General features: G+C 40.0%; 1 protein-coding gene across 14 annotated transcripts in view; it reads right to left on the bottom strand.

Moving 5' to 3' along the window:
- The window catches only part of FAM168A (family with sequence similarity 168 member A), a 171,498-nt gene that overhangs the window by 32,278 nt on the left and 113,419 nt on the right, over positions 1–25,801 (bottom strand). For 8 of the 14 annotated variants that reach the window (XM_034666378.1, XM_034666368.1, XM_034666379.1 and 5 more), the window contains one exon: positions 8,893–8,952. The exons of the other annotated variants lie outside the window; for them this stretch is intronic. In XM_034666378.1, coding sequence (XP_034522269.1) covers positions 8,893–8,952 — 60 coding nt within the window. The remainder of the gene's footprint in view (positions 1–8,892; positions 8,953–25,801) is intronic. 14 annotated transcript variants of the gene reach the window in all.

Genomic DNA, 25,801 nt, shown 5'->3' with positions numbered 1-25,801 from the left:
TTACATCGGAAACCGGGGATGTACTGTATGGTGACTAACATAATATAATAAAAAAAACATTTAAAAAAATAAAAAGTAATAAAAAAAAAGAAGGGAGAAGAATGACATTTTAGGCAAACGCATGATAGGTAGCATTTTGGGGGCATCCATAAGAGGCTGGGTTGTGAATGATGGACTAACCACACCTGAGGGGAAGGCTGTCTTGCTGGCTTGATCTCAACATTTTGTCTTCTTATAACCATGTCTCCCTTTACGGTGGATGGTCCTAACTTACCTTCCTAGTTCTGTCACTATGTCTGAGTTTCATATTGCTAGATGGGACTTCTCTCCTAAACTCCTGACTCATATAGTATCTAACTTACTCAACATGTCCACTTGGACGTCTGTTAGACTATCAAGGCTATACGGTGAGTGGTTAAGAATGTGGTCTCTGGACTAGATCTAGGCTTAGGTTTTAATCCCGGCAACATCACTAATTATGTGTGTGATCTTGGGCCATGTACTTACCTTCTCTGTTCTTGAGCTTTCCCATCTGTAAAATGGGACTATTATTTACCTAATAAATTGCTATAATTATTAAATTAGTTAAGACCCCAAAGCACTAAGAGCCAGGCAAACAGTTAAGACTTCAAAAAGTCAGCTATTATTATTATTATTTCAAACTTGTATTAAAAAATAAATTTTTACTTTTTATCCTATTTCTTTCCAAACCTGTTCCTCTGCACTTTTCTCTCCATCAGTAAATGACAACTTTCTTCCAGTTCCTCAGGCCAAAAACCTTACAGTCATCCTTGACACTATTCTTTCTCTCCTATCCACATCAGTAAATCCTTTCAGTTCCACCTTCAGAATATACTCAGAATCTTACTGTCTCTCATTGCCTACACACTTTCTTTCCAGATTATTGCACCAGCTTCAGAATTGGTCTCCCTGCTTCTACCTTTGATTCTGTGCAGTCTTATTTCCCACAGTGGCCACAGTGATCCTATTAAAACATTAAATCAGATCATGACACTCCTCTCTTTAAGGCCCACAATAGTTTCCCATGACAATCACAGGTAAATCCTTTTAATGACCCACCTGGGCCTCAGCCACCTCTTCTAACCCCTTCTCCTACTATCTGTCCCCATGCTAACCTACTCATCACACTGGCCTCCTTGCTGTTCTTCATGTGTCAAGCACTTTCCCATTTCAGCCTTTACCTTTTCTATTCCTTCTTTCTGGAACTCTGTTCAAAGGTCACCTTACATTCTTTCTAAAATAGTACTCTGAACTTCCATTAATCGCTACGCTTCTTATCCTGTTTTGTTTTTCTTCACAGCACTTAAACTGACATACTATATATTTACTTGCTTAGGGGAGACGGTAGGTCTCCCACCACTAGAATGTAAGCTTAGACCACAGTAGCACTTGCTAGTTTGTGGCTATTCCCTGCTGGAAGTCTCCTCCTAGCACACTCCAAAGACACTGTCTTTGACTCTCAAAGACCCAAGGGAGCAGAATACATTCAAGGTACTAGTCCTCCAAGGCTACCTGGATCTGTGGAAACTCGTCAGGGACAGAGATACTGAGTTCAAATAATACATCATATACATTTCTTCCACTGCTCATACAAATGATATTTTTATACCTGTGATTTCATTTGAGCCTCAAAATAACCCTAATGTTGGGACATCTGTCTGGCTCAGTCAGTGGAGCATGCAACCCTGGATCTTGGGGTTGTGAGTTCAGACCCCGTGATGGGTGTAAAGATTACTTAAAAATATCTTTAAAAAAAGAAACACTAATGTTATTTCTCCCATTTTATAGATAAGTAAACAGAGATTTGGAGAGGTGAAGTGTCTTTTTGACTAAGATTTTTCAGCAAGTCAGTGGTGGAACTGGAAAGGGAATCCTGAAAGCAATGTCTTTTCCACACCTGCCAAACAACTATGAGTTGGTCCTTAGAAGGAAGTCTGCCCCTTCGGTACTTATATTCTTTGAGAGTCAAGAGTGAAGAAAATGAATGGACACAAATGAGCTTTTCTCCTTTGTATCCCAAAAGCTATAGTAGTAATCAGGTTTCCTGGGATTCTGATGTATACATTTTAATTGCTTTATAGATGTCAATAAAATCTAATCCCTACTTGTTGTCACTAGGATTAGGACTGAAGAAATGTAAAGCTATTTTTTATTAATATGGAAATTAGAAATACTTTTTGAGAGAAATCAGAGGACTATGTCTGAAATGACTTGATTCTTTGGAAGTAAGAAAGCAGGAGCATCAAAAGGCTAGTGGAAGATTAACTCCCTGGTTTAGGAAGACAAAGAGGATTACTCCTTTGTGAGCAGGGAGGCACTTAGGCAAAGACGACATTTTAGGTCTGCAGCTCAAGATGAAAAAGAAAAAAACTGTTCCCTTCCCCCACCACCCAACGCCAGGGTGACCAAAACCCAAACAAGCAAAAAATTTAATTCTCTCAAAATAACAAAAGGAGAGGGCCAAAGGAAGAATATAATTTTGAATCTGTAGTACGTTCTGAGCACTATGTCAGGCCTTCCCTATCTAACTGAACTTCACACTAATTCCATGAAAAATCTTAGTTGTCCCATTTTAGAGATAAGGATGCTGAAACCTAGACTTATCTTAAACAGCTTGTAAATAAAGAGTGGAGATAGAACCCAGGCCTGCTGAGTGAGACAAAGTCCATTCCTACCAACTTCCCTGCCTCTCCTCGAAACATGATTCCACTCAACATAAACCTCTGGATTTGGCTGCTGCCCCATGTTTCAGCTTCATAATCTGGGAAAACAAAATTACTCTGGAGCATCAATTTGGTCAAAGATGGTTCAGTTACCCAAACAAACAAGTAAGCAAGCAATTATTCCCGCTCAGCATACTAACAGAGGTCATGCTCATGTTATTGAAAGCATCACACAGGCTCTGAATTACAGCATTAGAAGAGGTATTAGAGGTGATTAAGTCCAATCTGCCACCCTGTACAGGAATACCCTTTATAATGGCCTACACGGCTGGCCACACAGCCTCTGCCAACATACCCTTCTAATGATGGTATCCTCAGAACCTCTTCAGGCAGTCAAAGCTCCTGCTGGAGAGCTCTGGAAGTTAAGAAATTCTTCCCTCTGCCTAAAAATCTGCTTCATAAGGTATCTAACCCTGGAAAGTCTCCCAGCTACTGGTCCCAGTTCTACCCTCATAGACCATGTCTATTCCTTGTGCTCCTGGGCAATCCTCTAGATAGATGAAGATATCGTTATTCTTCCTGCCTTTCCCTTGTCCAAATCCAAACAGACTTAATTTCCTCAACCCCCTCTTCATCCTGGTTGCCCACCTTTAAGCCAGACTTCAATTTATAAATCCCCGTCCCTTAAAGCAATTCAATTTTCTTCTTGCCTTTTTCACTCTTCTGCTGAAGGGTTATCCCCAACTTAAAAAAAAAGAAAAAAACAAAACAAAACCTGACATAACAAGATTCTGGTGATGGGCGGTCAGTGAAGACCAAAAGTGGATTAATCCAGATTTCTTCATCATTATGCATCAGCATAGTTAACATGTGGCAAATGCTTACTCCATGCTAACCAGAGATGTAAGGTTCTTTACATAGGAACTTAAAGCCTAATAGGGAAATAATATAGGTTACTCGTATTAATCTATGGTAATATATATGACATATAATCAGAGAATGCTCAGTGTTTGCAGAATGCTGAACGCTGAGGAGGGAGTGAAGAACAGATCTGGGAAAGCTGGGAATGGCTTCTCAAAAGAAGAAACATTTTAATTGGGCTTGAACAATGAACGGGAGGGGTTTGTCAGAGGTGTGGAGGAGTGGAGACAAAGAAATATATATTCCTTTCAGGCATGACAGCATGAAAGCCTATGCCATACTAGGGAAATGGCAAGCAGTTCAGTATGGTCGGAATTCATAGTGTGTAGGGAAAAGCAAGAAGAAATGGAGATAAAAAGGTAGACTGAGAACAGATTGTGAAGGGATTTGAATGCCAGGCTAAGGGATGGAATTCATCACTCAGCAAAAGGAGCCCATTGAAGGATTTTAAACTGGGAGTTTCAGATTTGTGTTTTACCTACTCCAGCAGCAGTTGTGCACAGGGTTTCAGAGTGGGTGAGATCAGTGAACAACAGACAGGAAGTTACTGCTAGAGCCCAAAGGCAAAGCTAAAACAATAACAATGGGATAAAGAGGAGAGGGGGAAACAACAAAGATGTTTAGGAGACAGAGCCTACAAAACACCATCCTGATAGCAAAGCCTCCTTTACTGCTGTGAGCTGAAAGGCTAAGAAGCAAGATCGGAAACATTATAACCACAGGTTTTGTTGCTTTTTGTTGCTTTTCTTTAATAGGCGCAAGGACAGAAAATAAATTAAATGGACTCTTGAATCTGCTGGCTCCAGAAAACAGCCTGAATCTGAATTTCTTCCTCGCTGGGAGGCCTAGTGGCTCGGCGTGCTCTCCTGGCGAGACTGCAGGTCCACGTGGCAGACAGCCATTCTGCAGTGCTAGCTCTGGACCTGCCCACCAGACTTAACTCTGAGGTAGCCCAAACACTGCATTGAAGGCCTAGCTACCCAAGCTCCCACTAGTGAGCCCCATGGAACCATAACGGTGGGTGTAATTAAGGTACTGTTCTTCCCAGTTCGGGCAAGACAACCCCTCTGAGGTAACAAAAAAGGGGAAGTATCGTGATCAATTGTGCTCTGACTTGGGTTGCATCTTCAGGGAGAACTTACCCTACAGTTAACAAGCCAGCAACCTGTGTGGGTAGGGAGAGGGAGAGGGGGAGGGGGAGGAGAAGAGAAGAGAAGAGAAAAACAACAAACAAACAAACAAACAAAAAAACAAAGAGAAGAGAAGAGAAAAGAGAAGAGAAGGGGAGCCTGGGTAGTGCAGTCGTTAAGCATCTGCCTTCAGCTCAGGGCGTGATCCCGGCACTCCGGGATCGAGTCCCACATCAGGCTCCTCCGCTGGGAGCCTGCTTCTTCCTCTCCCACTCCCCTGCTGTGTTCCCTCTCTCGCTGACTGTCTCTATCTCTGTCACATAAATAAATAAAATCTTTAAAAAAAAAAAAAAAGAGAAGAGAAGAGAAGAGAAAAAAGAAAAGAAAAGAAAAGAAAATCAGTTATGTTAAAGCTAATAATAAAACTGCTCCTTAGGTAAGCACATAAGACCAAGTATGTGCTGTTGCTGAGGGGGGAAAAATTCCTCAAACCTAACCGTTTTTCCGAAGCTCGCTATTCACCAGTATGGGGTATGGGAGAGATTTTAACGGCAAGCAAATGGTCTATTCTGTCTTAACCTCAATTCCAGGAGTGGGCGGCGGCTGCTGCTGCTACTACTACTGCTACTATTACTACATTTATTTATTTATTTATTTATTTATTTATTTATTTATTTATTTATTTATTTATTTATTTAATCTGTGAAGGCAGATGGGAGGTACTCAACACTTTACAAATTGGTGAATGATTCCCACCCTCCCTGTATCTTCTAAAAAGAAATAAAAGAGCAAGGTGAAATTTTGCAAATTAATGATTTGGTCCATAAATCCCTTTCCCTCCCAGGTCAACTCATTTTTCTATTCTATTATTCTGTTTTAAAAGATTTAGTGAAGGGAAGAATCTTGCTCAAATTCAATAAAATATAGTGGAATATTTGTTTTTGTCCATCTGAAGAAAAAAAATTAGATCCCTACCTCATACCTCTGCAATTCCAGAAAAGACCAAAGACTTAAATATTTTTTTTTTAAAAAAAGAGAGACCTTAGGGGCGCCTGGGTGGCACAGCGGTTAAGCGTCTGCCTTCGGCTCAGGGCGTGATCCTGGCGTTATGGGATCGAGCCCCACATCAGGCTCCTCCGCTATGAGCCTGCTTCTTCCTCTCCCACTCCCCCTGCTTGTGTTCCCTCTCTCGCTGGCTGTCTGTCTCTATCTCTGTCGAATAAATAAATTAAAAAAAAAAATAAATAAAATAAAAAATTAAAAAAAAAATAAATAAAATAAAAAAAGAGAGACCTTAAAACAATTATGAAAAAAAAAAGAGAGAATATAGTTTGACCTTGGGATTAGAAAGTATTTCTTAGATGAAACCAAAAGGAAAAACCACAAAAGATTGATAAATTTAACTTAACAAAACTTAGACAGTTAAAAAACAAGTACAGAGTGAGAAAAGATATTTGTAATAAATGTATCCTGAATAAAGAAATATTAGGGATGCATGGGTGGCTCAGTCAAACGTCTGCTTTGGGCTCAGGTCATGATCCCAGGATCCTGGGAATTGAGCCCGGCATCGGGCTCCCTGCTCAGTGAGGATCCTGCTTCTCCCTCTCCTCCCTGATGCTCCCTCCCCTCCTCGCTCGTGCTCACTATCTCTGTTGCTATCTCTATCTCTCTGAAATAAATAAAATCTTAAAAAAGAACTCATATTAATCAATAAGAAAATAAAGATAAGCTAATAGAATCTAACTATGGGATTCACAAAGAAAATCACTCAAATGACTAAGGAAAAGGAGGAGAAAAGGAAAAGATGTTCAATCATATTAGTTATCAGCAAAATGCATATAAATGGAATAAAATATCATTTCACACCTATCAGACTGACAGAAATTTTAAAGTGTGAAAATATCAAGTGTTGGGAAGGATCTAAAACCATGGGAATCAGTAAAAGCATTCTGAAGGGCAATTTTTTAATCCTAAAGATACACAACCTAGCAGTTGGGAAATTGGATTTTGAGTTGGGCCTTGTGAGATGGCAGGATTCTGACAGGCAAAGATAAGGACGGACATCCAAACAAAACAAAACCCCAAAAAACAATATAAGCAAAGTCAGAGATGGAACCTGTTTGAGGAATGACCAGACTGTTTTCCAAAGTGGGTATACCATTTTTTTACATTCCCGCCAGCAGTATGAGTGTCTTCAAATTTTCCACATCCTTGTCAACACTTGTTATTACCGGACTTTTTGATTACAGCCATCCTAAGGGTATAAAGTGGTATCTGATTGTGGTTTTGATTTGCATTTCCCTGATAATTATGTCAAACATTTTTTTAAGTGCTTATTACACATTTGTATACCTTCTTTGGAGAAATGTCTATTCAGGTTCCTTGCATATTTCTTAATTGGATTTGTCTTTTTGTTATTGAGTTGTAAGAGTTCTTGATATATTCTAGATACGAATTCCTTATCAGACAGATGATTTGCAAATATTTTACCCCATTTTGTGAGCTGTCTTTTTGCTTTCTTGATGGTATCCTTTGAAACATGAAAGTTTTTACTTTTGATGAAGTCCAATTTATCTGTTTTTTTCCTCCGGCTGTGCTATTGATGTTATATCTTAGATGTTATATCTAAGAAACAACTGCCAAATCTAAGCTCACAAAGACTTATCTCCAAGTTTTTCTGTACAAGTTTTATAGTTTTAGCTCTTATATTTAGGTCTTTGATCCAATCTGAGTTAATATTTGCATGTTGTATGAGGCATTTCATATGTGGATATACAGTGTCCCAGCACCATTTGTTGAAAAGATTATTCTTTCCCTACTGAATTGTTTTGGTACTCTTGTTGAAAATTGACCATAAATGTGAGAGCTGGCTTCTCAGTACTCAATTCTATTCCACTGATTGATGTCTATCCTTATGCCAAAACCACATTGTCTAATGACCTGAGCCTCAGGCAGACATTTAACTGACTGAACCACCCAGGCGCCCCCAGACGTTTGTTGCTGGGTTTTTTGTTTGTTTTTTTTTTAAATGTAAGAAAAACATACTTTCTTTGTTTAAGCTACCTTTAGTAAGTTTTCCAGTAGCATCTTCAGGCATTTAAAAATGATATACAGTAATCAAATGATGGAGCTAAGATTCAAAACTAGGCAGTCTTAACTAAGCTATATAAGAAACACTTAGCACTGTGGGGCACCTGGGTGGCTCAGTCACTAAGCATCTGCCTTCGGCTCAGGGCATGATCCCAGTGTTCTGGGATCGAGCCCCACATCAGGCTCCTTCGCTGGGAGCCTGCTTCTTCTTCTCCCACTCCCCCTGCTTGTGTTCCCTCTCTCGCTGGCTGTCTCTCTCTCTCAAATGAATAAATAAAATCTTTTTTTTTTTTTTTAAAGATTTTATTTATTTATTTGACAGAGCCAGCAAGAGAGGGAACACAAGCACACAAGCAGGGGGAGTGGGAGAGGAAGAAGCAGGCTCCCAGCAGAGGAGCCTGATGTGGGGCTCGATCCCAGAACCCCAGGATCACGCCCTGAGCCGAAGGCAGACGCCTAACGACTGCGCCACCCAGGCGCCCCTGAATAAATAAAATCTTAAAAAAAAAAAAAAAAAACACTTAGCACTGAACTTGGTAGGGAATGGGTACTCAAATGATGAAATGATTATAATAATATCAGTCACTCAGGCTTCTTCCTCAAGGTTCCAAGCTCCTCTGGTAACTCAAGGATTGCCAGTGACCTAAATCACAATGTAGCTACTCAGGAATAGGCCACCCCTTTTAGACACCGTGCCCAGCCCTTTTGTCTGCATTTTTAAAAAAGATTGATTGATTGATTGATTGATTGATTGATTTTAGAGGGGGATGAGCGAGGGAGAAGGAGAGAGAGTCTTGAGCAGAGTCTGCACACCCTGAGATCACGACCGGAACTGAAACCAGGAGTTGGACATTTAACTGACTGTGCCACCCAGGCGCCCCCTGTCTGCCTTTCTGAATTCAATTCTCCCAGCTCAGGGTCCACCCTAAGGAGGGAAGAGGGAAGGAAGGTCTGGAGCCAGGTTTTGGATGCTCATACCTACCTATCTCATGGCACCACAAAGATTCCAGGCCTCCTACCATGCACGTATAAGAGAACAGAGTTCAAGGAACTCAGTATAAACTTACAATCGTGACAGCACCTGTGGTGACAGTGAAAGCCGAAGTCTCTCCCTGGCAGCCAGAGACCTTTGGAGGTAACAAGAAGTGTGGTTTTGTAGCTTAAACAAGACCATGGACTATTGATTTTCCTGCCTCTTCTCCTGCTGAGAGCAGTAATAGCAAAAATCTGATTTAGACACTTAAATTCAAGTACCTTCCCCACCAGCAGAGCAATTTTCAAGTAATCACACTTTTGACCTCACCCAACATGAGTCCTTTTAAAGCCAATTTTGGGGGTCAATTATTCAGTTTTCCTAACATGTGCAGGGAAAAAGATAGGATTGCTGGCTATCTTGCTGGAGGCTGCAGCATCTATTCCCATGTCCAAGGTTTAGGTTGCCTGCTCACAGACCTCCCAGTCTGTCTGAGAAGGGGCAGCCACCCCTCTCTCACAGCTAACACATGCATCAGAGCTGACACATGGGCTCTGTTTCTAAAGCTGTTTGGAACTCAAAGGGCATTTCCCAGAGTAATTATGGCATTAATGACGGTAAGATTCCTAGACAAGTTCACAGAATTGGGAGAGAAGAAAATACCTATTTATTGAACACTTACACTAGATGGCAGATATGAGCATCAGAATCCTTTAGGGAGCTTGTGAAAACAGATTGTTGGGAACCACCTCCTGAGTTTCTGATTCCACAGGTCTGGGGTAAGGCCTAATAATTCTCATCTCTAACGAATTCCTACACCTGGGGACTACACTTAGAAGCCACTGATACAAAATACAAATCAATAAGTCACAGAGACTTTGGAAACCCACCATTGGCTCCAAACTCTCAAGCTTTTTCCACAACGTACCTGTGCTCATGACGGCAATGACGAGGGATGGATAGGTACAAGGATGGAGCAGACAGAATGTGTGTGAGTGTATACTGGGGAAATGGAAAGACAAATAAAAACCAGATAATTCTTAGATACCATTCATGGTAGCTTAGGAGCTGTCAATGGGTTACAACACGTGAATTAAGATACTAATTCCTTAAGCATATAGGGTATCTGGGAGGAAGTGGGGCACAGGAGCTCCTGGGCAGCTTTGTCTGTTTTTCCAGAGTTCTTTATAAATATTATCATTTTCGGTGTAGAGGTACTGGCTTAGAGCTAAATGTGCATCACTGCTTTACAGAAGAGTCTTAGGACAAAAACGTTTATTCCAAACTCTGAAGTCAATTTGCTAGATACTTATGGGCCTCTGAAAAGGCTTCATTATTAGAGGCCTAATTAGTCATTTATTCATTCAACCAATCAACAGTCACTGAGAGTTTACTTTGTATTAGGCACTGTGTTAACCACTAAGGACACAGTGATTGCCTGTAAGAGAAACGAGTGTCACAGACATATAAACAATTATAAGGCAGTAAATAATATAGACTACATGTAGCTCAGTGATTAAGAGTATGGAATATCCAAACTCTGACTTGATTCCAGCTCCACTACTATCTGGTTCTGCAACAGGGACAAGTCTTTCCATCTTTCTGGACTTATGTCTACATCTATTAAAACTTTGGAAAATAAGGGTTAACTAAAATAATGATGATTATCATTCTCAAACTCTGCATAGGAATCCCTGTGGTACTCAACAATATACTCAAGGGTAAATGAACAAATATGATTTACCTTCTTCGTAGGGTAATTATACCAGGGAGTAAATAATTTAAATTATTTTTTGTACAGAAAACAATTATGACTGTATAATGGTGACTTAGGAGGAAATTAATATGCATTCTGAAGATAAGGCACAGGCTTCAAATAAATTTTAACCTTGGAGTTCCTGCTCTGTGCTATCCGTCCCCTCCTTGCCCCTGACTGATGCAGGGATGAGTTTGTTCTCCCCTGATATCAAGTACACTTGGGTAGGAAAGTTTCTAAAACACTGTGCATTGCCAATAATGGATGTCCAACAAATAGCAACCATTATTGTTAATAATAGATAGCTGTTATTATTAACCTATCCACAGGAGAAACAAACTCACTCTGTAGTAGTTTGGAGCATAAGAAGGTGTCCGCTCCACCCAGGCATCCCTTTTTTTCCCCAGCTCTACACTTCTTCAGTTGCTCCCCAGAAATCCTGTGATTCCTTGGGAAGTGGAACTCCAGGAAGCAGGCCAATCCTGCCCCCAAATGCCAGAGAGTTCTCTTCATGCAAAGAAGAATGTTTCAGCACCAGCAAAGCTGCTAATCTCATCAACCTCCAGGCCTTCCAGGCCTCAATCTGCCCAGGCAGTTAACCCCCAGAATAAGAACAGTTAGTGCAATCGTGGACCCAGCTCCACTCCTAACTTTATCTCATTTAAAAAGCTCTTACATATGAATTATCTCCTTAAAGTCTCACAAACAAGAGATAGATTAGGTAGATGTTATTATTCCTACTTCACAGCAGAGGAAACTGAGGTCCTCCAAAGTAAAGCGACTTGTTCAAGTTTTCAGTTCAAGGCAGAGCCAGGAGTCTAACTCAGGCCTTCCGGCTTCCCGCGGGGACTCTTCCCACCACATTAAGCAACAGAAGTCATTCCAGTGAGAATCTATGTAGCACAGCCAAAAGCTCTTCACGTCCTTTATCAATATCCCACCAATTTTCAGCTGTATTCATGGCCACAAAATTATATTTCCATTGACTGAGAACCATAAATAACTAATAGAAAACTAAATCACAGGAGCTTCATTAGCAGGACAAGGGCACTGGTGCTGGCTATGGTAATATCTGACCTTCCACAGAAGGATACTTGTGAAAAAGTTTTCATGGTTTCCTACTGATCTTGCCCAAGAATGTCAAGAGCTCCGGGCTAAGAAGTGCTGGGCTGACAAAAGGTACAACCATGACAGGAGAGGTTCTCAGCTCACGGCATTTTCCCTATTTCTGAACTCTTCAGTAACACTAGGGACTCCAAGAAGGGGCACAGAAAATTTTGTTCAAGAAGAGGCAAAAGAAATCGATTAAGGGAATGAGTTAGCAAGCTGTTTTATAATGAAAGAGAGCTAACAAAAATTTATAAATCAATGCCCAGAATGTTAGAGCTGGAAGCAGAATTGCTAAACAACAATCTTATCTAAGCCCCTTACCTAAGCTCCTCAGCCTGGATGGGAAGGGAAGACAAGAGAAATGGGCAGGTCTTGTCCAGTGTCTTGAGTCATTAGCAGCAGACCTGGAACTCTTCTCCTCCTCATGCTTCAAGACCTAGTTCCATGCTTGACTTCTCAGAAGGCTTTCCTGACACCAACCTCTGCCAGAGTTGTGGCCTCTCCCATTTGCCCACCAAGTTTTCGTAGCAATCTGTACATCTATTATGTTAGACTCTTGGAACATAGTAGCACATCCCTTTGCCATAACATTTGTCTCAGTGTACTGTAACTGTCTCCTTACATGTCTGGGTCCTTCCCCTTCTTAATCTGTGCTGCTTAAGGTGGGAAGTCCATGGAGGGGCAATATACACAAAGGACACACAGTCACTGTATGTGTGTGTCTTCACAAAACTGATAATCTGACAATTTGAAGAACAGAGTGTGTAAGAAAACTGAAGGTCAGAGTTCATCTTGAGCGGTTCATTTAGCTTCCTGCTACGGCAGCAGAACCTTTTTTGTCAAATAAAATCAGATCTGGAGGTCTAATATATAAAATAGGCATAAGCAGATCTCTACTGGAGGGGAAGGGGGCACCCACTTGGCTTACCTTTCCCTTTAACAGCTCCTAAGGCAACCTGCAGAGCAACCTCATTTTTTGAATAAGTTGAGCCAAAATAAAGAAACCATTTTATTCTAGGTCTTCCCTTCATTCAGCGTGGCAGAGAGGTCCTAGAGTAGGGTCTTTAAAGCCTGGCAAAACTATTGAAATCCTCTATGACCTTGGAAAAGCAATTCAACCTCCCTTGGGTCAGTTTTTTAATCTAAGGTGGACAACAAGGACCTTGTCCTCCAAATACGGGGTTTACGTACATGTTTGCTGATGACTGCTTTTGACGGCTGAGGGGCCAGCACAGAAGCTGGCAGCCATGGTCCAACCTCCACGAGCTAAGGTTTATTCCAGAAGATTTAAAGAAACAGATGAATGGATAAACAAAATGTGGCAGATACACTGTATGGAATATTATTCAGCCATAAAAAGGGATGAAGTTTTGAGGGGCGCCTGGGTGGCTCAGTCGTTAAGCGTCTGCCTTGGGCTCAGGGCGTGATCCCAGCGTTCTGGGATCGAGCCCCGCGTCAGGCTTCTCTGCTGGGAGCCTGCTTCTTCCTCTCCCACTCCCCCTGCCTGTGTTCCCTCTCTCGCTGTCTGTCTCTCTCTGTCAAATAAATAAATAAATAAATAAATAATCTTTAAAAAAAAAAAAGGAATGAAGTTTTGATACATGGTACAACATGGATGAAGCCTGAAAACATTATGGTAAGTGAAATAAGCCAAATAAAAGGACAAATATTATATGATTCCACTTATGTGAAATATTTCAAACAGGGAAATTCATAGAGACTGAGATTATAGGTTCTTGAGGCTAGAGGGAGGAGGGAATGAGGAATTACTATTTCAAGGACACAGAATTTCTGTTTGAGATGATGCAAAAGTTCTGGAAATACTGGGGATGGTTACACAACACTGTAAAGGTACTTAATGTCAATAAATTATATACTTAAAAATGGTTAAAATGGTAAATTTTATGTATATTTCGCTGCAATAAAGTAAAAAAAAAAAAAGTCTACTTATATTTCACTTGAGGTGGCACTCATAAGCTACATGACCTTGGGCAAGTTACTTAATATAGTTGAACCTGGGGCACGTGGGTGGCTCAGTCAGTTAAGTGTCTCCCTTCGGCTTGGGTCATGAACTCGGGACTGAGCCCTGAGTCAGGCTCCCTGCTCAGTGGGGAGTCTGCTTCTCCCTCTCCCTCTGCCTCTCCCCCTATTCATGATCTCTCTCAAATACATAAATAAAATATTTAAAAAATATATATGTATATATATAGTTGAACCTATTCCCTCATATGCGTAATGATAATAGCTCTCCCTTGTATGATTATTAAGAGAACTGGAGACAATGTTTGTAAAGTGTCTGGCACTTCAGACTGATAGTCATTAATGGTAGCTATTATTATAAGTATCAACAGCAACAGTAAATTATAATTAATATAAACATAATGAAAACATAATGATAAATAACTTAATCCAATGAATATTTAATAAGTAACTAACTGCCTGCTCTGTTCTTGACACAGGAGGTACATGACTGCTGCCCTCAAGGAGCTCACAGTTTAGAAAGACATGAAATAAGTGAACAACTCCTACAGAGAACAGGATGCCAAGAAGGAATGGGGGAATAAAAATGCAATACCACCACCAACACTTCCTTCTTTGGGAGAAAAGGTTGATCCTTTCTACAGAAGTGGGAAATCATTTTATAATCCAGGAAAGTTGAAATCAGTCATAAACAAACAGCAAATTAGTTTAATGGGCATGATTCTTGCCCAGACAAGATTTAATCCACCTGCTTTTTTGTTGACATCACACATAATATATCAGAGGCAGACACACTCACTGCTTGTAAGTTCTCTCCAAAACCCAAAGGGGCCTTGCTTGACAGCTTGGTGGAATAGGAAGAGCACTGGATTGGGATTTGGAGTCCAGTAAACCTAAGCTCTATTCGTTGTCTTGCAACTTACTAAAAGTATAAACTTGTACATATTTATTAACCCTTCTGAGTCTTTGTAAAATGGATGTTTTAATAAAAATTTCTACCACACAGTACTGTTGGTAAGGACTCAATGAAATTACAAATGGTAAAGAATTTTCTAAGTTATAAAGTACTGTACCTCTTGTTCATTATTATCAGGGGTTCTATGGGCCCCCTTTTCTCAAGCTTCAGAGAAAATCTGTCACTGGAGAGTCTATTTTTGTTTGTTTTAAAGATTTATTTATTTATTTGAGAGAGAGAGAGATCAAGCATGTATGAGCAGCAGGTAGGGGCTGATGAAGAGAGAGGGAGAGAACCTTCAAGCAGACACTCCTCCTGAGCGCAGAGGCCAATGTGGGCTCGATCCCAGGACCCTGAGATCATGACCTGAGCCGAAACCAAAAGTCGGTTGCTTGACCGACTGAGCCTCCCAGGCGCCCCACCTATAATTTATTTTTATTTTTTATAAACCCTTTCCATTTCTCAGATTTGACCTTCCTTTTCCATCCTCCCTACTGTTATCAGGCCATTATTTCTCTTTCTTGGATTATTTACATTTTCCCCTAACTGGTCTTCCTGACTTGTCATATACCTTCTCCCCAAAGCATTCTTTACATAGCAGCCAAAATCATTTTTTTAACTTGAAAATTAGACCACCTCATTCCAGTACTTAAAACCCCTTGATGATACTTCATTGCCCTTTGGCTGAAGTCCAAACTCCTTAGCTTGCAAGAGAAAGTTTTTATGACTTGACCATTCAGATCCCACCAATCCATTTCCTACTCATCTTATGTATCCAAATTTTTACTCCAGATGGTGGCTGGCATTATGTTTTTATTTGGAGCTTTAGTTTCACTAGAGATCATCAGGTGCAATCCTCTTCTCAGGTGATGTACCTGAGGGCTCATAAGTACCTAAGACAAACACTATTACAGTTCACCATGAATTCAATATCTGATTTACTTCTGTGTCTCTAGTACTCAGCCCCTGACCTGCCATGAATACTAAGTATCTTTTAGAGAGATAGATGGACTGACAGTACCAAAGTTGGAACAGAACCCAAAACTTTGGCAGCGAAACTAGTTCTCCTTCTATTCACCTTATGCTGCTTTTTTATTTTCCAAGACACTCATGTGTAAAACATCTGGTATACAGTTATGCCCTTATTAGACACTAAAGCATTAGTAGCCATTGTTTTGTTGTTAGTCATCTTTATGGGCATACCTCATTTTACTGCACTTTACAAATTGTGCGTTTTTTTAAATAAATTGAAGGTCTGTGGCAACACTGAGACAAACAAGTCTCAGCGGGATTTTGCCAACAGCATTTGCTTGTTTCATGTTTGTCACATTTTGGTAATTCTCACAATATTTCAAACTTTTTCATTATTATACTTGTTATGGTGATCTGTGATTGGTGATTATTATTTGCTGAAAGCTCAGATGATGGTTCATATTTTTTAAGCAGTAATATATTTTTAATCAAGGCATACACATTGTTTAGACAGCATGCTACTGCACACTTTAATAGACTACACTATAGTGTAAGCATAACTTTTTTAAAAGATTTATTTGTGAGAAAGAGAGAGAGAAAGGGGGGGGAGCAAGCAGGGGGAGGGGCAGGCAGAATCTTGAGCAGACTCCCCATTGAGTGAGCTCAATCTCAGACACTGAGGTCATGGCCTGAGCTGAAATCAAGAGTTGGATGCTTAACCGACTGAGCCCCCCAGGCGCCCCTAAACATAACTTATTTATGCACTGGGAAGCAGAAAAATTCATCTGACTCACGTCATTGCAGTGTTCACTTTATTGCGGTGGTCTGGAATGGAACCTGCAATATCTCCGAGGTGTGCATGTATTTCACCAGTACGTGGCACAGGGATTGGTACAGAATAGACTCTCAGTAGATTTTGAATGAAGGAAGGAAGGGAAGGAAGGAAGAAAGAAAGAGAGAAGAGAAGTGAGTAGCCGTCTGCCATGACAAGGACAGTCTGGGACAGGTATCCAGTGTAGAAGAAATTGTTCTTGCTTTGTAGGTGAATGAACTGAGACTCAAGACATTTAATTTGGATAATCTGTTGTGACTGGTCAACCCCTCTGGACGGATCAGATGAAACAGGGAGATTTTTCTACTTATGAATTATCTCTAGATCCTCAGAGAAAACAAACTTGGTTTATAGCAAATTTTCTTTTTCAGAGCAATGATAGTTGAAGCCTGGCAATTCCTTTGAGCTTCTTAGTAAGGGAGAGCTGTCCTCAAACCTCCTATATTACCTATGCAGTCAGCCTTGGATTCCCTCTCTCTCAAATAAATAAATAAATAAATCTTTTTTTTTTTTTAAAAAGGTAAATTTTAAAAGATAAAAAATAAAAAATGAGTGTTGGTGAGGACGTAGAACCCTTGTGCACTGCTGGTAGGAGTATAAAATGGTGCAGTCACTGTGGAAAACAGCATTGAGGTTCCTCAAAATATTAAAAACAGAATTGCCATATGATCTAGCAATTCCACCTCTAGATATATACTCAAAAGAACTGAAAGCAAGGTTTCAAAGAGATATTTGTACACCCATGTTCATAGCCAGTATATTCACAATAGCCAAAAAGTGAAAGCAACCCAGTGTTCATCAAGAGATGAATGGATTAAGAAATGTGGTCTAAATATGCAAGGGAATATTATTCCGCCTAAAAAAGGAAGGAAATGCTGACACATACTACACATAGATCAACCTTGAGGATATTACGGTGAGTGAAATAAAAGGACAAATACTATATGATTCCATTGTATGAGGTATATAGAATAGTCAAGTTCATAGAGACACACAGTATATAGAATGGTGGATGCCAGAGGCCGGGGAAAGGGGGAGAATAGAGAACTGTTATTTCATGGGTATACAGTTTCAGTTTGTAAGATGAAAAGAGGTCTATGTATGGATGGTGGTGATGCTTGCACAACAATCTGAATGTACTTAATGTGAATGAACTGTACACTTAAAAATGATTAAGATGGCAAATAATTTTATGTTATGTGTATTTTACCACAATTAAAAAAAAAAGATAGGACTGGGGTGCCTGGGTGGCTCAGTCGGTTAAGTGGCCAACTCTTGATTTCAGCTCAGGTCATGATCTTAGGGTCCTGGGATCAAGCTCCATGTTGGGCTCTGTGCTCAGCAGGGAGTCTGCTTGAGATTCTCTCTCTCCCTCTGCTCCCCCTGGACCCCACATACACATACTCTTTCTCTCTGTAGAATAAATATATCTTTAAAAAAAAAAGATAGGACTTAGTAACTAACTTTAGAAGGCAAAAGAAAAAGGGGATATCAAGAATGGCTCTTATGTTTCTGATTTGAGGGAACAGGTGAATGATGGTACCAATTACAAAAATGATAAATGGAAAAATGAGTTACAGGGAAAGATAATAGGCTCAGTTTTAGACATGATACATCTGACGAAAGTATGAGACATTCATGGAGAAATGTTCAGAAGACAGCTGGATAAACTGGTCTGAAGCTCAGAAGAGAGGTTTGCTGCAGAGCTAGAGTTTAGGAATCATCAGCCTACATCATCAGCTGGAACTGAGGTGGAAGAGAAACTGGGCTCTTGGGCATCACCAACTTTTCCTGGGTGAGTGGGGAAAGAAAACTGGAAAGCAGACACATTCAGGAATAGCCAGAAAGGAAGAAAGGAGAAAATCAAATGGAAAAATAAACAGAAAAACTATGTTATAATCAACAAAAAGCAAGGAAAGAGAAAACTTCCAGAAGGGATGAATCTGGAGCATCAAATGATATAGGGGTGTCAATTAGGATGAAGGCTGATAAGGGTCCACTAGATTTAACAACAAGGAGATTACTAGTAACCATAGTGAGAACAGTTAATAAGAATTCTTAGAGACCTTTTTCGGTCATAGGTGAAAAATTTATTAAGTGACCTGAGAAATCTTTTCTGAGTAGAGATCAGTTTGACTATCAGAAGGGGATTTTGTGGAGCAGTTTCAGGAATCAGAATCCATTCCCCAGGCTCATCTAAGATCCTAATCACTATGGTGTCCAAGATATAGCCCAGTAGGCTAGAGCAGTAAAAGCTCTTGCTTTATAACGCACAAAATCTGGGGTTTCAGCTCTGCTATACAGTGTGACCTCAGGAAAGCTGATCCCTAGTCGTTCCATCTGGAAAACAGGCGCTACCTCCCTAAACTTGTTATAAGAACTAAACATAAGGAGGGATGCCTGGGTGGCTCAGTTGGCTAAGCAGCTGCCTTCGGCTCAGGTCATGATGCCAGGGTCCTGGGATCGAGTCCTGCATTGGGCTCCCTGCTCAGTGGGGAGTCTGCTTCTCCTTCTGCCTGCTGCTCCCTCTGCTTGTTCTCTCTCTTTCTGTCAAATAAATAAAAAATCTGAAAAGAAAAGAATAGAAATGAAAAGAGAAAAGAAAGAGAGAACGAAATATGAGGAAAAAGCCCCCACAAAAGTTCTTTGCAAAGAACAAACTAGTCAGTCTTAAAAACTTTTTCCCCTGATCCTCACAAAGGAGGGTGAAGGGTACAGGGCTTGGGTCATTGCAGAGAAAGATATTCTTTTTTAATCTCACTAATATATCAGACTATTCATTGTACCTGCAGGCTGTCAGCTTAATTATCAAGGTCCCCTAGCTGAAAAACTGTGTCAAATACAAATATGATTCTTAAATTGTTTTTAAGCAAAAAAAGTATTCTAGAAAAAAACCTGAATATGATAGTGAAGTTTTTGACATCAATTTCCTAATTTTCCAACCTTGAGGGTCATGTGTTTTGTTAGGGTATTTGAAGTATTTCAACAGATATTTGCTGTTAGATGAAAGCAGGAAATTCCTTTAGGGCCCAGCACAAGAGTGGGGGAGAGCACGTGAGCTGGTATGGGCCAGCAGAGGACCGAGCAGTAGCCAGGAGAGGATGGAGACAAGGAAATTTTCAGGGATGAAACCTTGGTTGTTACTCTGTGGTAGAGAGCCAATAAATACAGAGACACGAAATAGAGAGACCCAGCTCCAACACTTACTGCAAGAACACTTCTCCATCTTCTCACCTATAAAATGATGGGATACTTTAAGAGGTTCTTCTGTTCAGAATTCTTTATAATTGGGTTTTGGAAACTTCACTGCAGGTCAATGGCTGGCCCTGTTACATTTATTACTCTCAGCTGTCTTGTGAAGAATAAATTCCTAATTCTTTTTCTTTTCTTTTTTTTTTCAGATGATATACTAAGTTCTGAAAAGTTTAATAATTTATCTGACATCACAGAGTTTTTAAGTGGCAGAATCTAAATAACTAACTTTACCCCACACGCTTTCCCTAGTAGAGATATACTTATTGCTGTGCATTGTAACAACTGTTAACTGAGCACCAACTACAACCCCAGCATGGTGCCTGAAACTTCATAAACATTTTCATGGACCTGTGAACCAACCGTCTGTATAGATCATTACCCCATTTTAGAGCTGAGGAAACTGAGATTGAGAAAAGTAAGTAACTTGCCCAAGGTCCTACAGCTAATTAGAGGCATAGCCTAGACTCCACCCCAGATCTGATGGACTCCAAAACGTCTTCTTTTCAGCACCTATTCTAGATCTCTGGTGATGCTTGGATTCTCTCACCATCAGAACATTTTAAGAAAAGAAAAAAAGAAAAGAAGTGTGGAGAATATTTAGGTCTTGTCTACATTGCAAACTTCTGGCAGAGAAATGCTTCTGAGGCCTTCCAGAAAAAGAAATGCCCCATTCTGTACAGAGCCCCTTGCCATAGTAAATCCATGTAAATGGTATTCAAGTGTTCACTGTACTTACTACCTTTATTAACCAGCTAAGCCTGCCATAAAAAAATACCACAAACTGAGTGGCTTAAACAACAGACATTTATTTCTCACTGTCTGGAGGATGGAAGTATGACAGCCCAGTTGGGTTCTAGTGAGGGTTCTTTTCCTGCCTTGCTAATGGCAGCCCTCTGGCTGTGTCCTTACATGGCAGACAGAGAGCTCTGGTGTCTCTTCCTCTTCGTATTACGGCACGAATGCCATCATGAGGGCCCCATCCTCATGACCTCAACTAAACCTAATTATCTCAGAAAGGCCCCATTCTCCAAATACCATCACATTGGGAATTAGACGTCCAACATATGAATTTGGGGGGACACAAACATTCAGTCGATAACACTATCTATGCTTTAAGTGTTTTAAAGTATATGAACATATTATATTCTCTAAATTCTCTTTTCCAAGATGCATAAGGAGCTAATTATACTGTTACAAGTATAAAAATATTGCCTGTAAAACACTGAGCTCAGTTTTTGGCACATAGTAAGCACTTAGTAAAGGAACTTTAAAAAGGAGAAGAGACAATACTGTCAACTGGCTATAAGATAGCTGTTCACTGGAATACACTGTATTGCTGTGATACTATGATTAATAATAGGAAATATACATTTGGTCTTTGTCTTCATTCCCGGAACCCTCAAACCCTTGGAATTTTCTAAGTGGTAAGAGCCAGAAAGATGTCTTGATTAAACTCCTTCCAACCACACCTAAGTTTATGTTAATGAGATAACTTCTGCAAAGCAAGGGGTGTTGGTTGCCAGGGGAACTAACCACGTGATTGGCAAGTTGGAACTTACAGTCCCATCCAATCCCTGACCTATGGGGAGAGCAGCTGCAGGTTGAATCAACTGCCATTGGCCAGTGGTTTGATCAATCATGCCTAAGCCAAAAAGGACAAGGTTTGGAGAGTTTCCAGGCTGGTGAACTCAGGGAGGTGCTGGGAGAACAGCACCCTCTGCAGCAGGCATGGAAGCTCCATGCCTGTTTCTACATTCCTTGCCCTATGCATGTCTTCCATCTACCTATTCCTGAATTACATCCTTTTATAACAAGCCAGTAGTCTAGTAAGTAAACTGGTTTCCTGTGTTCTGGAGCTGTTCTAGAAGATTAATTGAGCCCAAGGCAGTGGTTGTGGGAACCTCTGATTTACAGGCTATCTGTCAGAAGCACAGGTAAACAACCTGGACTTGCAATTAGCATCAGAAGTGAGGACAGTCTGGTGGGATTGAGCCCACAACCTGTGGAATCTGATGCTATTGCCAGGTAAATATATCAGAATTGAGTTGAACTATAGGACATCCAGCTGGTACTGCAGAACTGCGTGGTGTGAGGAGAAGACCCACACATTAAAACTGGTGTCAGAATCATTAATTGTGAAGTTATATTTTATTTCTCTCTCAGATTTCACAGAGAATTTCACATCAGGAGTTTTCCCAACCTCTCTGTTCCCTGTGGCCACTACCCCATTACCTCAGAAGCCACAATGGACTTGACCTTCCACTCTTCCTTCTACAACACTCCACTTGCCTAACCCAAACTGCTGACCAGGAGCAGACTTCTAGCTCCTTAAAGGTGAGGCTCCCTAGTCCTAGAACTCCTGAGACTGAAAAACAACCCTCTCACCTAGCTTATCACTGGAAACAGTGAAAGGAGTACGTATTTTAAAACAATCAGCTTACTATAAGGAAGCATATACACTTTGAAATCACAAAGACCTGAGTTCAAGTCTTTCCCTCATCTTTCCAGAGCCATATACACTGGCTAAGTCTTACGACCTAAATTAAACTACCAATTTAACAGTAAAAGACGAGTACTATGGGGCTTATGGTAAGATTATAATTAATATATTAAAAGTACTTAGCATGGGCTTGCCAAATGACAATACTCTTTAACATAACCATTATGTTACTAACAATAATAACAAATGTTTGTTTTAATGCTTTATATTTGGCATTTGTTTACAAATTATCTTACTTGGGTCTTCTATTTCCAGCACTATGGAGGAGAAGATAACCTGAAAATCTGCCTACCACATAACACCTGGAAATGCTGGATAAAGTATAACAAACATTTCATGTTATATAACAAACATAGGCAGAGTTGAGATTTTAAGAAAGAAAAAGAAATACCCAGGGGTGAAAAACTGAAGAGGAAACTAAAAAATCAGGAACTCTCATAGCCTATGTTGAACTGTTGTGGGAAGGTTTTTTTGGTCTGGGCAATTAAAAGGCTTGCTTTTTATAGCTACTGGGGGTGGGAGATGAGGCTTTGGGCCCTGGAGAGGTCATGAGTTAGAACTCAAATTCCCCTCCATAAAGCTTGGACTTTAGAGGAGTCATACTGCCAGTTTAAAAAAAAAAAAATTGACTCAAAAGTACAGAGACAACAGGAAGCTTAGATTAAAAAAGAAAGTTTCCTTAAGAATTTGAAGCTTTGGCTTGTGTGAAATCTGAATTTATTCTACTTGCGTGGAATTTATTCTTCCTATGTGGTCCTAGAATCTTCAGCAGAGAAATGAACTTAAAATATAGTTTCAGACTTAATAGAAAGAAAGACAATCTTCCCTCTCTCCCTCAGGAGGAGTACTAATTATCTCAATTTTCACAACTATCCTATGGAATAAGTAATATTATCCCAGTTTATAAAAGACATTTAAATTTAGGGAGGTTAAGCAGCTTGTCCAAAGTCACCTAGCTATTATCTAACAGAACTGGGATTTGAATCTGGTTGTTGTTCATTCAAACACATTTACCAAGTTCTACCATGTGCCAAGCAGAAACAAGGGCCATTTCCTTTCTAATATATCACATTGCCTAATCTTTTTTGAGCAAATCAATAGATAAATGCAACTATTTTCTTTTCTTCTTTTTCAACTTTAGCAATTCAGAGATAAATGCAACTGTTTTCTTCTTTTTCAACTTCAGCAATTCAGTGAGAATGAAGGCAGCCAGGATCACAGGAAACCCACAGGATTCCCCTGGGCTCTGTCTGCCAGAGCAGCTCAGTGCTCTCTGCCAAAGGGACTTAGGTTGCTGTGACACTGAACAGGGAAGAAAAAGGGCAGCTACTGCTCAGTGGGCCCTGGTTAATGGAATTAATTTTATTAGAAGAAACATACAACAGGGGTGCCTGGGTGGCTCAGTCGGTAAGCTGCTGCCTTCGGCTCAGGTCATGATCCCAGGGTCCTGGGATCGAGCCGGGCATCGGGCTCCCTGCTCAGTGGGAAGCCTGCTTCTCCCTCTCCCACTCCCCCTGCTTGTGTTCCCTCTGTCGTTGTCTGTCAAATAAATAAAATCTTAAAAAAATAAATAAACATACAACGATTTTAGTTTATAGTAAATATTTTCAAACAGAAATTTCAAAATATTTACTATTAAGGCTAAATAGGGATAATAAGGCTGTTGTGATAAACACAAACATGAAACTGAAAGTTAGTGATAACAGCTATAGTCCTATCAGGCTCAACCTTCAACATATTTCTGAATGTTATTTAAGTTGCCGAGCATTGAGAAAATACTGATTTACAAACGTAAGTAGCTGCAACTATTGGTATTTCTTTAAAATTAACATGCATTCTTAGAAGCTTAACACACTGTTCATCTTAGGTTTATAAAAATAGTTCTATATATTTTTAAATATTTATAAAAATAGTTCCTTATAAAAAAAGTTCTAAACATTTTTTAAAAATCAAATCACAAACTTGAGGAATTTCTGAAGCACACTCTAGTGTTCTTATAGAACAAAGTATGGAACTAACAGAGAAAGAGTTCCCTGAGATCCCTCCAGTTTCAGTCTAGGAAGTTATACAGAATACACAGTAAAGTTCAAAGTTATAAGAAGGAACCAGTACATTCCATTCACTGCCATTGGCTCTCTTCTGGGGCAAAACTCTCTACCCCCCCCCAACCTCCAATCCTGCCATCAAGACCATTATTCATCTACTTTTTGAGCATCATTTTCCCACTTTCCCCCTCTTCTTTCTTTTCTCTTTAAATGAAGATTTTATTATTTATTTTTTAAAAAGATTTATTTGAGAGAGAAAGAGAGCATGTACATGAGCAAGCACGGGGCAGGGGGGAGGTGGGGGCAGAGGGAGAGCGTGTGAGAATCCAAGTAGACTTTGCGCCTAGCATAGAGCCCGATGTGGGGCTCAGTCTCTCAAACCCAAGATCACGACCCGAGCCGAAACTAAGAGTCTGGAGCTCAACCCCGGCTCCCCAAGATTTTATTTTTTTAAGTAATCTCCACATCCAGCATGGGGCTTGACCCTGAGATCAAGAGTCACATGCTCTTCCGACTGAGCCAGCCAGGTGCCCTTTTCCCCTTTTCTACTCTTTACTCCAGCTAATCTCAAGTATTGACCGTACCCTGACCATACCTTTTCTACTTCCCCATGTGTTTATTCATACTGTTGCCTTCACCTTGGAATACTGTATTTCTGAAGGCCCACGATATGCTAAGCACCAGGCTAGACAATCTAAATACATTTTCTCATTTACTTCTATTACCATATTTTACCCAACTTTATTTATTTGTAAATAACATTTTTAAGCATTTACTTTGTGCCAGATATTACATGCTCAGTGCCTTACACTACACCTCCTTTAATCCTGATAGCAGCCATAAATCTGAACAGTCTGACACTGACACAAAAGTACACACATAGATCAACGGAACAGAACAGAGTGTCCAGAAAAAAACCCACATTTACGTATTTGTATGGTTAATTAATCTATGACAAAGGAGGCAAGAATATATAAAGGGGAAAAGACAGTCTCTTTAATAAATGGCACTGGGAAAACTGGACAGCTACATGCAAAAGAATAAACCTGGACCACCTTCTTACACCATAAACAAACTCAAAATGAATTGAAGTCCTAAGCATGAGACCTGAAACCATAAAATTCTTAAAAGAAAATATAGATAGTAATCTCTTTGACACTGGCCATTGCAGTGTCTCCTAAGATATGTCTCTTAAGGCAAGGTAGACAAAAGCAAAAATAAACTATTGGGACTACATCAAAATAAAAAGTTTTTGCACAGTGAAGGAAACCATCAACAAAATGGAAAGGCAATCTACTGAATGGGAGAAGATATCTGCAAATGATACATCCGATAAGGGATTAATACCCAAAATAAATAAAGAACTTATATAACACCAAAAAATCTAAATAATCCAATTAAAAATGGGCAGAGGATCTGTCCAAAATATATACAGAACTTACACAACTCAACACCCAAAAGACCAAATAATACAATTAAAAATAGGCAGAAGACCTGAACAGACATTTTTCTAAAGAAGACATAAAAATGGCAAACACACAAATGAAAAGATGTTCAACATCACTCATCATCAGGGAAATGCAAATCAAAACCATAAT

This window comes from Ailuropoda melanoleuca, chromosome 8 (assembly GCF_002007445.2).
Source record: "Ailuropoda melanoleuca isolate Jingjing chromosome 8, ASM200744v2, whole genome shotgun sequence".
NCBI lineage: Eukaryota > Metazoa > Chordata > Mammalia > Carnivora > Ursidae > Ailuropoda > Ailuropoda melanoleuca.
This window is presented reverse-complemented; position numbering and strand designations above follow the sequence as displayed.